General features: G+C 41.5%; 1 protein-coding gene across 2 annotated transcripts in view; it reads right to left on the bottom strand.

The window, feature by feature from the left end:
• Positions 1-3,138: 3,138 nt before the first annotated feature.
• DYNC1LI2 (dynein cytoplasmic 1 light intermediate chain 2) overlaps positions 3,139-14,081 on the bottom strand; it is a 37,136-nt gene continuing 26,193 nt past the window's right edge. Inside the window, exons 13-14 of one of the 2 annotated variants that reach the window (XR_004961094.1) lie at positions 10,244-12,799; positions 3,139-3,172 (exon numbers count right to left, since the gene is read on the bottom strand). Coding sequence is in view for 1 of the 2 variants with exons in the window: in XM_036274327.1 (XP_036130220.1) it covers positions 12,699-12,799 (101 nt within the window). In the remaining variant the exon portion in view is untranslated. Of the gene's footprint in view, positions 3,173-9,875; positions 12,800-14,081 lie in introns of those variants that run through there. The other variant, XM_036274327.1, reaches the window with a different exon arrangement.

Here is a 14,081-nt window from a genome sequence, read left to right as displayed (position 1 = left end):
TTCCCTGGCCTATTTGCCTGTCTATTTACCCATCTTGAATGCAGTGATTTCTCAGGCCTTCAACGACTAAGGTCCTTGTATCTCTCTCTCACAATTAGTTCAGGGCTGGTTCTGTTTCAGGACTGCATGCAAGCTAGAAACTGCACAAAGCACTCATCTCAAGGCATCCAGCTTGCCTATGAGGTAGGTGAGGTTTCTCTTCACCACTTTCCAGAAGAGGAGCTAAGATTCAGATAGATTAAGTTATTTGTTGTCTGCTCGCCCACAGAATTTATAATCTCAGACGGGTTTTCAGGGAGCAAAACCACCAAAAAATAATTGGAATTGCTAAAATACCTTCTCAACATGCATATATTATCTGTATGCAAAGTTTCAACAAGTACAGTGTTTAGTTTCCTATGTACTCCAAAGTTTAATTCCAGGCTAACATTTGTTAGATGATTCTGAATAGGTCAGAAATGGATTCCCAGCAAAATGGTGCCAAATATTTTAAATATCAAGGACACATGTAACATGCCACAGGCTGCTGACAGATGTACCAAAGCAACCCCATTCTCTAACATAAATTACTACCTTAAAAAAGGGACATAATTTAAAATTGTTGAATTCTTCTCCAAACAAAAATTAAGATGCTTATAATCTGAAGTTCAGATCTTACTTGCCTTTTCTAGAACTTTAAATAGATACTTCTTTAAAGCGATTGGGTGAGGAGGGGAAGGCAGGACAGGAAAGATAGAAGAACCTGATGACCATTTAAGAATGTTAAAAATGGCCCTGGCCGGTTTGGCTCAGCGGTTAGAGCGTCGGCCTGTGGTCCGGAGAGACCCGGGTTCGGTTCCCGCTAAGGGCACGTACTTCGGTTGCAGTATGTCCCCGGCCCTGGTTGGTCGTGCGGGTGGCAGCCACTCGATGTGTCCCTTCACGTCGATGTTTCTCTCTCTCTCTCCCCTCCTCTCTCTCCCTCCCACTCTATCTGTACAAAATATGGAAAAATATCCTTAGGTGAGGAAAAAAAAAAAAAAAGAATGTTAAAAATGTTCTAGAAAAACATTATACATGAAAATACCTCAACATTCTTGTGATTTATCTTAAGTTGCTTGATGCAAATAATCAAGATAGAGCACAGTTAAATGTTAATACTGGAAAAAATGTTAACTTTATTCAAATAGGAATTTATTAACAAGATTAGAAACACTTGAAAGGTTAGGCTCCTCCTGTGTGAAATGCTGCCCAAGGTCTCAACCTTCCCAAGAACCCTGGTTCCCACTGATCTAGTACCCACCCCCCAGAACCCCTGCTCCTGGCCTCTCAAACCCCTGCTATCTCAGCATCTCCTCTCCTTTCAAGCTGTAAGATTCCCTCAGAATCAGCGCCTAGGAAGAGACTTCTGGGCTATGTCTCAAGTGTGGCCTGGCCCATTGTACCAGCAGGGTGCACTGTCCATGCACAGTGGGAGTTTTGGCTTCTTCCTTCCTCCTGCTTCCAACACTGCTACAGGCATGTCATCTTTTTCTCCTCCTAATCAGGACACACTATCTGTGCCTCATCAAGCAAGTGAGAGCATCAAGATGGCACTTTACATCTTTGTGGCTATCTGCAGGACTTGTAGGATAAGGAATACAGCACTAAAGAGTGAGCACTGTCCTTGCCTCCAGAATCGAGGGCTCAGGTGTGGAGACTACACCAGGAGAAGGGTTACAGGATATCCATCCCTCCAACCTCTATTTTCTTTTTAAATTTTTTAAGTCCTTACCCGAGGATGTTTTTCCATTTATCTTCAGATAGAGTGGGAGGGAGGGAGGGAGGAAGAGAAAGAGAGAGGAACATCGATGTGAGAGACACACAGATTGGTTGCCTCCCACATGACCTCGACGAGGGACAGGGACAGAACAGCAACCAAGGTAGGTGCCCTTGGCCAGACTCAAACCTGCAACTCTTGGGTCCGCAGGCCGATGCTCTAACCACTGAGCAAAACTGGCCAGTGCTCTTTGGAGATATTTAAACTAAATAATGTAAAATGCCACACATGGAAAGAGTAGATTCCACAAGGGTACAAAGGGGGTTGCTGGAATGTTTATTAGAGAGTTTCCTAGAGGTTATTTTCAGGGTCAACAATCACATTAAAAGCATACCATGTGCCAGGCACACGTGTACTTTCTCTAATGTTCACAATGAATAAAAAGACATTTTATCCCACTTTACAAAGAGAGGCATAAGAGGGATGAAGTTCCCCAATTTTGGTTTTCTTGTTCTGCTTCTTGATCAATTGCTCATCTGTCTAAAATGTATTTGCCTGATTCCAAAATATTAAGACTTCTGTAAGGTCAGAAAAAGTACCAGGATTGGAACCCATCGGAGTCCATGTCCTCCCTCCTCAACATTCCAGTTGCCTCCCTCCATGCGTTGCTCCCAATCCAGAGGTGGCAGGAGAGAAAATCCACTTGTAGACTTGGTGAAGGTCTACACCTCAGGGCCTGCCAACAGCCCTTACCACAGGTGATCCCCTAAGCTTTTCATGCCTTGAGAAGTAGAGGTCCAAGATAGGAGAGTGGCAGGCACCTCAACCTGCCTTTCTCAGCAAAGTAACGGTGACTGTGGCCCCTTCCCCCTCTTTACAAGTGTACTGTATACTTTCTCTGTGGGTACATTCTCTGCCCTTTCTTCCCACCTAACAAGAACGACTCCTCCATCCACAACAGAAAGGGGAAAAAGCTAAACAACAGCACAAACGTGCTTAGGACCACAGATGAAACACTTCCAATTGACATCTTTTCCCCATCTGCTTTATTTATTTATTTATTTTCCTCACCCAAAGATACTTTTCGATATTTTGTTCAGCTAGAGTGGGAGGGAGGGAGAGAAACATCGATGTGAAAGGGACACATCTAGTGGTTGCCACCCACACAACCCAACCAGGGCCGGGGACAAACTGCAACTGAGGTACACGCCCTTAGCAGGAACCGAACTCAGGTCTCTCCAGACCACAGACTGACGCTCTAACCGCTGAGCAAAACCGGCCAGGGCTCCCCATCTGCTTTAAACAAGTACAATAAATACCTGCACAGCGCCACAATTAGCTGAAACTCAGAAGCTAGACCTCTTGGGTTCAGAATCTGGCTCTGACTTTAGCAGCTGTTTAGTCTATCTGTACCTTGGTTTCCTCATCTGGAAACTAAGATGGAGATGACAGAGTTGTAAAAATTAAATTTGCTATTATAATGTTACTGCCGGTGTCACCAAATAATTCCCCAAATAAGTGTTTATTCACCAAACTTCCTAAACTCAATTTTAAGGCAAAACATAACAAACAATGAGTTATTAATTTCTACAACTGCTGATAAGTATACAGAATGACGTAATCTTTACTAAAAGGACTTTGATAATTTCAAACAAATACTACAGATGTATATACATTTACCTTTTGATTAGGTAGTCCCATTGCTAGGAAAGTACCCTGAAGATACATCTCCATAAGTAAACAACGTATGCACAAGGTTCTTCATTGTGGCATTTATGTAAAAACATGACTGAAAATGTCCAGAATGTCCACTTATGAGACTTGACAAATAAACTATGTAACATCCATATAACTGAATACTATGAAGCCATAAAAAAATAAAGACAACTGATATAAATAAACTTTGAAGCAGTTAGGAAAAAAAAAGTATAGCCCTGGCCGGTTTGGCTCATCAGTTAGAGCATCGGCCTGCAGAACAATGAGTCACAGGTTCGATTCCGCTAAAGGGCACATACCTTGGTTGCAGTTCATACCTGGCCCTGGTCGGGTCATGCAGGAGGCAACCAGTAGATGTGCCTCTCTCACATCAATGTCTCTCTTTCTCCCTCCCTCCCACTCTATCTGATGATAAATAGAAAAATATCCTTGGGTGAGGATTAAAAAAAAAAAAAAAAGTATGGCCCAGCTGGTGTGGCTCGGTGAATTGAGCATCGCCCCATGAACTGAAAGGTTCTAGAGTTTGATTCCTGGTCAGGGCACATGCCCAGGTTGTGGGCTCGATCCCCAATAGGGGCATGCAAAAGGCAGCCAATCGATATCTATTTCTCACATTGATGTTTCTCTTTCCCTTCCTCTCTAAAAAATCAATTAAAAACAAAAACAATAGCCCAGTCTGGCCGATGTAGCTCAATGGTTGAGCATCAACCCATGCATCAAGAGGTTGCTGGTTCAATTCCTGGTCAGGACACATGCCCAGGTTGTGGGCCCAATCCCCAGTGGCGTGCAGGAGGCGGCTAATCGATGTTCTCTCTCATTGATGTTTCTATCTCTCTCTCCCTCTCTCTCTCTAAAAAAAAAAATCAATAAAGGAAAAAAATTTTAAAAACAAAATAGCCCTGGCCAGTCTCACAGAGTGGTTAGAGCATCAGCCCATGGACCAATGACTCGCTGATTCGATTCCAGTCAAGGGCACATACCTTGGTTGCGGTTCGTCCCCTGCCCGTTGGGTCATGCAGGAGGCAACCACTCTATGTCTCTCTCTCACATCAATGTTTCCCTCTGTCTCTCTCTCCCTTCCCTCCTCCCTCCCACTCTAGCTAATAATGAACAGAAAAATATTCTGAGGTGAGGAACAAAAAAAAAAAAATAGAATTACCATATGACCCAGCAATTCCACTCCTAGGTATATGTCCCAAAGGACATATTTACACAAAAACTTACATATGAATGTTCATAGCAGCATTATTCATATCCAACAACTGAAAACCCAAATGTGCAAAAACAGATCAGCAAAATGTGGTTTATCCAATGCAATGGGATTATTCAGCCATAAAAGGAGTGAAATACTGATACATGCAACAACATGGATATATCTGCAAAACATTATGCTAAGTGAAAGAAGCCAGACACAAAAAGGCCACATATTGTATCATTGCATTTATGTAAAATATCCAGAGTAGCCAAATCCACAGATAGGTTGGTGGTTGCCAAGGAATGGGGGGATGGGAGAATTGGGACTAATAGGTATAGGATTTCTTTTGGGGAGTGATGGAAATGTTCTGGAATTTGATAGTGGCAATGGGTGCACAACAGAGCGAATATACTAGAAATCCCAGAATTGAACATTTAATTAATTTTACTTTTTTTTAATCCTCACCCGAGGATATTTTTTCATTTATCTTCAGCTAGAGTGGGAAGGGGGGAGAGAAAGAAACATCGATGTGAGAGAGACACATCAATTGGTTGCCTCCCACACAACCCCAACCAGGGCCAGGGACCAAACCACAACAGAGGTACATGCCCTTGACCAGAATCGAACCTGTGACTCTCACACCACTGAGCCAAACCAGCCAAGGCCCTGAACTGAACTTTTTTTTTTTTCTCTTGCATTTATATTCAGATAGAGCAGAGAGAAACATCAATATGAGAGTGGTTGCCACCCACATGCCAGGGACAAACTGCAACCGAGATACATGTCCTTAGCGGTAACCAAACCTGAGACTCTCTGGTCCGCGGGCCCACACTCTAACTGCTGAGCCAAACCAGCCAGAGCTGAATTGAACATTTTAAAATGGAGTTTATATTCTGAATTATATCTCAATGAAAAAAAAAAGACACAGTTAATTGAAGGGGTCACCACTCATCAAATTTTTTTTTTTTTTATCCTCACCTGAGGAGATTTTTCCATTTTTTGTTCAGATAGAGTGGAAGGGAGAGAAACATCGACGTGAAAGGGACACCTTGAGTGGCTGCCACCCCCACAACCCAACCAGGGCCGGAGACTAACTGCAACCGAAGTATGTGCCCTTAGTGGGAACCAAACCTGGGTTTCTCTGGACCGCAGGTCGACGCTCTAACCGCTGAGCCAAACTAGCCAGGGCACCACTCATCAAATTTGAGGCAAGTTGAACATCAAAAAAATTAAATTATTAGATTATAACACTTTAAAAAAAAATAATCTTCACCCAAAGCTATTTTTCCATTTATCTTCAGATAGAGTATGGGGGGGCATAGGGCGGGGAGAGAAACATCGACACAAGATAGACACATCGACCAGCTGCCTCCCGCATGACCCTGACTAGGGCCTGGGATGGAACCAACAAGCAAGATATATACCCTTGACTGGAATCGAACCCAAGACTCGTTGGTCCTCAGGCCAACGCTCCAACCACTGAGACAAACTGGCCAGGGCTAGGTTATAACACTTTGAATTAAAAAAATAAAATTCTCCTGGCTGGTATGACTCAGTAGTTAAGCGTTGGCCAAACCATGCACTGAGGTCGATGGTTTGATTCCCAGTCAGGGTACATGCCCAGCTTGTGGGCCTCATCCCTAGTTGGGGGCATGCAGGAGGTGGCCAATCGATGTTTCTGTCTTTCTCTCTCTCCCCTTTCTCTCTGTCTGTAATATCAATAAAGAAAAAAATTTAAAAACATAAATGAACAGCTGATCTTTGAAAAAAATAAAACCCAATTCAGTGAAAACCACCATCCAAAAAGGACAGAAGGCAGAAAACTTCTTTATAGATGAATGCCAGCCAATACAAAGGAGGAATGATGGGATAAAACCATTTCCATTTAAGAACTCCTAATGCGATAACTGATGTAGGCAAGGATCATCAGTGAATGCTGTGAGCAATGTGCAATAAGTGGCTTAAGACCAAGGTAACCAATAGTTATCACCCCACAGTTCATTTGATAGATTGGGGGCGGGGGCATCACCTTAACCAAAGACTCAAATCCAGCATTACCAATACAGGGACAACCTGATGTGACACACTGGTACACATACGACCTCACAGAGAATTCTTGCAAAAAAGTTAAATGAATCAGATAATGAAGAAACAATGACTTATCCAGAATGTGGGATTTTTCTAAAAAACGAGTGACCTGGACTCATCTAATATATTTAGGGTAAAATGCCCTGATTTTGAAACTTATTTTATTTTTTACTTTTTTTTTTTAGATAGAGTGGGAGAAAGAGAGAAACATCGACGTGAAAGGGACACATCGGGTGGCTGCCTCCACAACCCAACCAGGGCCGGGGACAAACTGCAACCGAGATACGTGCCCTTAGCGGGAACCAAATCCGGGTCTCTCTGGACCACAGGCTGATGCTCTAACTCCTGAGCCAAACCGGCCAGAGCAAAACTTATTTTAAATGACTCAGTAGGGGAGGGAATGTGTGTGTATAGAGAAACATGGAGGAAAGAGGAAACAAAGAGAAAGAAAATATGGCAAAAAGTTACTAACTGGTAAATTTATGTAAAAGAATATGAGTATTCAATATACTCTTCTTTCAACTTTTCTGTAGGTTTACAATTACTTCAAATAATTGGGGTGAAAATGTGTATAATAAATGAGCTTTAAAGAACAAAAAATGCGGACTTCCGGTCAAGATGGCGGCGTAGGTAAACACAGTAAGTGTCCTCTCATAACCACACCAAAATTACAACTAAACTACAGAACAGCCATCATTCAAAACCACCTGAAATCAAGCTGAATGGAAGTCCTACAACTATGGAATTAAAGCAGCAGCCACATCGAGACTGGTAGGAGGGGCAGAAGCAGACAGGCTGGTCCCACACCCATGTGTGGTGAATAAAAATCAGAAGGCTACCTCGGCTGGGAAGGTCCTCTGAGGACTGAGGGGTCCCCGTCCCACACCAGGTGCCCTGCTCAGGGTTCCAGTGCCAGGAAGAGAAGTCCCCACAACCTCTGGATGGAAAAACCAGCCGGAACTGAGGCTCAGGGAGGCTGAGGCGGCTGGAGCCCCAGGCAGCTCCTCTTAAAGGGACTGGGCACGGACTTATCAGACTCTCTCCCACTAAGCCGGGAGGGGAGGCAGCTCCAGGGGCTCCAGAGACATACAGGAAAGAACTGAGCCGGTTGGCACTGGAGAGAGGGCTGGTGAGGGGGCTTTCTCCGGGACAAACTGCTGTCAGAGGCCTTTGTTCCTTCCCTGGAGCGGCAGACAGCCACCATATCTGGGACTCCAGCAACTTGGCTCACACTGTTTGCCCCACCCTGGTGATTCCCTGAGTCCCCTCCCCACCCAACTTTCAGGCCCACCCAAGCTGTTGCCAGATTGGCCTGTCTTGGATCCTGCTTCAGGTTTTCCTAAATTCTTTCAAACAAGCAGCATCTGGTCTCACCAGCCCCATACCACTCGTTAAGTAATACACAGTAACAAACACAGGGAGGCAGCCAAAATGAGGAGACAAAGAAACAGGTCCCAAATGAAAGAACAGAACAAAACTCCAGGAAAAGAACTAAGCGAAATGGAGATAAGCAACCTAACAGATGCTGAGTTCAAAATACTGCTTATAAGGATGCTCAATGAACTTAGTGAGAACCTCAGCGAACTTAGTGAGGCCTCAAGAGCATAAAAAAGGACCAGTCAGAAATGAAGGAGGCACTAACTGAAATAAAGAATAATTTACACAGATTCAATAGTAGAGTAGGTAAAGTCAAGAAGCAAACCATTGATTTGGAATATAAGGAAGCAAAAAACCCAATCTGAACAGCAAAAAAAAATCCCCCCAAAATGAGGATAGTGTAAGGAGCCTCTGGGGCAACTTCAAGTGTGCCAACATTCGCATCTTGGGGGTGCCAGGAGGAGAAGAGAGAGAACAAGAAATCAAAAACCTATTTGAAACAATAATGGCAGAAACTTCCCTAACTTGGTGAAGGAAACAGACATACAAGTCCAGGAAGCACAGAGAATCCCAAACAAGATGAACCTCAAGAGGCCCACACCAAGACACATCATCAAAATGCAAAAGGTTCAAGACAAAGAGAGAATCTTAAAAGCAGCAAGAGAAAAGCAATGAGTTGCCTACAAGGGAGTTCCCATTAGACTTTTAGCTGATTTCTCAAAAGAAACCTTGCAGGCCAGAAGGAAGTGGCAAGAAATATTCAGAGTGATGAAAAGCAAGAACCTACAACCAAGATTACTCTATCCTGCAAAGCTGTCATTTAGAATCGATGGCCATATAAAGAGTTTCCCAGACAAGAAAAAGTTAGAGTTCATCATCACCAAACCGTTATTATATGAAACGTTGAAGGGTCTTTTTGAAGAAAAAAATAAAATATATGAACAAACAAAATGGCAATGAATACATATCTATCGACAATGGAATCTACAAACAAAATGAACAGGCAGAACAGAAACAATCTCATAGATACAGAGAACATTTTGTTGGTTGCCAGATGGGAGGGGTGTTGGGGATATGGGTGAAAAAGGTGAAGGTATTAAGTACAAACTGGTTGCTAGACTGACAAACCTCAAAGGGAAGGGGGTTTGGGGGGTGGGAAGAAATAAACCAAAGAACTTATATGCATAACCAATGGACACAGACAACAGTGTGGGAAAAGGTAGGAGGGGGGTGGGAGTGGGGAGGCGGGGGTCAATGGGGGGAAAATGAGGAACATCTGTAATACATTCAACAATAAAGATAAGAAAAAGGAAAAAAAAAAGAACAAAAAATGCAACATGCTTTAATTGTAATAATTAGAAACACAATGCATCTCTAATACAAAAGAATCTGATTTTCTTGAACATATTTTACTGTTCCCATTATGGTATAGGTGCTCTGAAATTCCTCTATGAATCCTCAAGGCTACTAAATTAGTTAAGTGAAAATCACTTAGCTCAATCAATTCAGATGACAGCAAATTATCCAAGAGGCAAGAAAATATGTTGGACAATTCACAAGCCCCATTGTACTTTACCTTCTGCATGGATCCTCACGTACCTCAAAATATGACTTTAAAATGTTTTTTTTTCTTTAACAGAGTTTCTGATAATTTCAAGTGAGAGAAGTATTCATTTTTATCTACAGGGTATATATCGCACATGTTTAGCAGACTTCAATGTATCTCTAGTGGAAGGAGTGATCATAAAGAAAGTCACCAAAAATTGTAAGCAGTCTGGATTCGTGTTTATTGAAGCCAGTAATTACAGACATCTTCTTTTCCAGCACTAGAAAGGAAGGTTCCACATGACTGCATAATGTATCTCAATAGAGCCATACCCCTGGACTAAGGCTGGTAAAGGAATAATCTGCAGTCCTAATTTTAAATTAAAAACACCAATAAACTTAGTATAGAGACAACAATGAACTTTCACTTACAGCATCAACATTGTTAAGGTCATGATGTACAGAGCAATCACTTTCAACTTCGTTCAACTAATGAAATGCAACGTCTTCAATTTAAATACTGATTTTAAAATGCCAATCAAAAAAAAAAGTGCAAACAAAATTAAATAATTCTAGCAGCATACCCGTTGCATTTTTAGGAAAGAACAATTCATGGCCTTTATTATGGCCACATCTTCAAAATCGGGCTTCTTTGATTTTTCCATTTTAAAGACAAACAGCAGATGAAACCACTATAATGTATATAAATAGTCACAAAATTGTCTTTAACAGTCTGCCATACAAGTGTATTCTGTAAATAACATAAATTTTACTTAAAAAGTAAAAGGCTGTTTATTGTTTGGCTTTTGGTTCCAATGCTTGAAAACCCCCAAATAACAACAAAAAAAACCCTCTCCTCCTCCCACTTCCCCAAAAGAACCCTGCAGCTCCCCAAAGTTGGTAGACTTTGGCAACCACTGAGCACATGACACTATGCATTAGTTTCTTCTGATACTAGGAGCACCCACTTGGCATGAGAAACTAAAAGTGGTCTCCAAGAAACCTTCCTTCACAAGACAGTGCCTTAGCATTTCATCAGTTTTAGCACATTTTATAGTGACACAAAAGTGCTTATCAGTTTAAATGATAAAAGAAATAAAAAGTAAAATTATGCATTGAAATTTTAAATCACTCTATATCTCTCTTAGGTATGTGTCTTTCCAAGAATTCTTTCTTGTTTCGCAGGTCACTCATTTTGTGCCCCACCCCCAGCCGCTATAGAGGAATTAAGTGACCACACTAGTGGCGGGCATCTATAGGTCACTACACTACAACTATCACTGCACAGTCAGTTTACTGTCATTACCTGGACAATCTGGTAATTGGAAACCACAATATTAAAAAATAATAACTGAATTAAAAAAGGGGGGGGAGTATATTTTCAACAATAAAACTGGCATAAGAAACATATTTTTATGTTTGTCAGAGAGGCAAGTAAAGTCTCAGCTTTCTCCTTAACAGTGTTCAGACCTTTATAAAAAAGCAATTCAAGACAGTTTTAGAGTCTTATTATACAACAAAGGATATTAAGTTATGCCCAGTACTATGTTAGTGGTCAAATCTTGTACGTAAAATTAACAACATAAGGGAAGTTATGCTCAGACATAGCACAATAAACATTTATATAAAAAAAAGTAAACTCCACATAAGTGAACTGTGGTTTTTCCCTTGGTTTGACAACAAATGTTTTATACATTAAATTAATGGTAGTGTTTGCATTTAAATGTTCTGTATCATGTACAAAATTAAAGGTGCTATTTCAAATCCACAGACGTACTTTCCAGAATGGTGTTGTGACATGACAATGCATGAATTTGTCCTAAATGGAGACAACTGAAACTCTTATTTCCATTAGAAAAAAATGCTACATTTTATGAAAAACACAAAACAAGAGAAGTGTTATCATTTCCATTTTCAATATAAAACATTCACTTATTTATCCATTTGATAACAATGATCAGATCAGGGAGCTAGGACAAGACCTTTTTATATCAGTGGAACTGCATGATGGCTTCCACAGACCGTTAAGGCAGGGACTGGTGCAAGCCAATTAATCAGTCTACAATTACATTAAAAACCTCTCTCAAACTTTCTGTAGCACATTGCATTATAGTAAAATGAGAGGCTGGTCACCCATTCTCTATTTGCAGGCCAGCCTGTGGCAGTTAAAAAAATTTTTTTATTTAAAAAACAAAGGAGTTATTTAGAAAACACAACTCAAAGTAAACTAACGTTGTAACTGCTGACTTTAAACACACCCCACAGTGACTGCCCCACAATGCACGTGAGTGGAGCCCAGCACCTCTCACAAGGACATAGATGGCCTAGGCCAAGCACATGAGTCCTGGGCAGCTGCCATCTTCCCCACCCATGTGTCAGTGCCACCTGACTCAACACATCTTTCATAAATTAAAGATGCAATCAGAACAAGTCTAATTCCCATTCTGCTTAGTGTTTAGTTTGGAAATGCTTCTGATATTAAGTCTTAAAAATGATTATTCAACCTCTACTGAACACACAGTATTTATTAACACTGCTCATCTCCTCCTTCCTTCACTTCCTTTAACGTTCATCTTTTCCACCATCACTTCTTTCATTCCTCCTTTAAGACTTTTTTGTTTCTTGGACTTTCTGCTACTCAATCCGCTTCCCAAGAACAAGTGAATTTGCTAGCACACACCTGGTCAGACTAACCACCATCTGATCAATGATTTCCTGGTCTCATTTGCTCCACCCTGAAAGTGGGCCCTCTTTCTCTCCATCTACCTTCCCCTCCACATGATGCCCCAGATGCACTTGCTTCCCATGAGATAGCAACATGCCTGAGAGTCCAAGGTTATCCTTAACAAAGGGATCTGACACATAACCTTCCTAAAGGTGCAATTCACACTCGGACAAGCCAATGAAGTTTTTTTTTTTAAAGTTCATCTCCCCTGCCCCAAAAAACTGATAGCATGTGCCATATCAGAAAAATCCTGGTCTTAGCAGATCAATATACATAGTTATTTGGTCATTTTACATATGCACTTTTAAGGAGGATCAGGCTTCATTTTCTGTTGAAGAGTTTGTTACCATGGAGTCTGGTTTTCGAGTCATTCTATCCAGTTCTTCCTGAACATTTGTCAACACAGTCTTTTGTCCTTTAAAAACAAACAAACAAACAAACAAAAAAAGCAGTGATAAGAGACAAGAAAAGAATTTTTAGAAAGAGACATTTAAAACTATACAGCCCGGCCTGTGGAGCTCAGTGGTTGAGCATCGACCCATGCACCAACAGGTCACTGGTTCAATTCCTGGTCAGGGCACATGCCCAGGTTGTGGACCCAATCCCCAGTTGTGGGCATGCAGAAGGTGGCCAATCGATGTTTTTTCTCATCGATTTTTCTGTCTCTCTCTCTCTCTCTCTCTCTCCCCCCCTTCCTCTCTCTCTAAAATCAATAAAGAAAAAAAAACTTTTTAAAAAATAGCCTGGCTAGTGTGGCTCACTGGTTGAGCATCAACCCATGCACCAAGAGGTCGCCGGTTCGATTCCTGGTCAGGTAACATGCCCAGGTTGTGGGCCCAATCCCCAGTGGCATGCAGGAAGTGGCCAATCAATGTTCTCTCTCATCTATGCGTCTAACTCTATCCTTGTCCCTTACTCTCTCTCTAAAATCAATAAACAAAAAAAAATAAAACTATACAGATTTCTGCCTGGCCAGTGTGGCTCACTGGTTGAGCATCAACCCATGCATCAAGAGGTCGCCAGTTCAATTCCCAGTCAGGGCACGTGCCCAGTTTGTGAGCCAAATCCCTAGTGAGGGGAATGCAAGAGGCAGCCAATCAATGTTCTCTCTCACTGATGTTTATATCTCTCTCTCCCTCTTCCTTCCTCTCTAAAATCAATTAAAAAAATTTTTTTTAATAATAAAAAAAACTATACAGACTTCTGTAATCATTTGTGGTGATAATAACCTCAATCTCAGTAAGAATGAGGAAAGCCTTTTTTCATTACAATGATTATGAGATAGACCTACATTCAGTCCTTCTTAATTCCAAATATCATAGGTCTGTGCTCCCCTGACCACATGATAGCTCCCAGCCTGGTGATGCCTTTGTGCCCAATACAAGGGCCTTTTCTGAAAACCCTCTCACCACCCAACCAGACCCTTATATGCACTCTCATCACCATCTTCCTAGAGGTGGTGTCTGAGTTTCTGGCATGCAGCAAACTTCTTTCTGTGAATCAAACACAACAGGTGTATAGGCTTTGTTTCTAATTACAACACTCTAAATGGACTCATATGGATGGCCCAGAAACACTATATTATAGCTCAATAAGAAAGTAAGCCCACACATTTAGATCTAGCACAAAGTCAGTGTTCATATTTTTTCGTTGTCAAATACTAACTGGGGCCTAGAAATTGTTTCTATTTTCTACCA

The sequence above is a fragment of the Molossus molossus genome, unplaced genomic scaffold (assembly GCF_014108415.1).
Source record: "Molossus molossus isolate mMolMol1 unplaced genomic scaffold, mMolMol1.p scaffold_m16_p_21, whole genome shotgun sequence".
Classification (NCBI taxonomy): Eukaryota; Metazoa; Chordata; class Mammalia; order Chiroptera; family Molossidae; genus Molossus; species Molossus molossus.
Note: the sequence above shows the minus strand (reverse complement) of the source record. Positions and strands in the feature narration are given on the sequence as shown.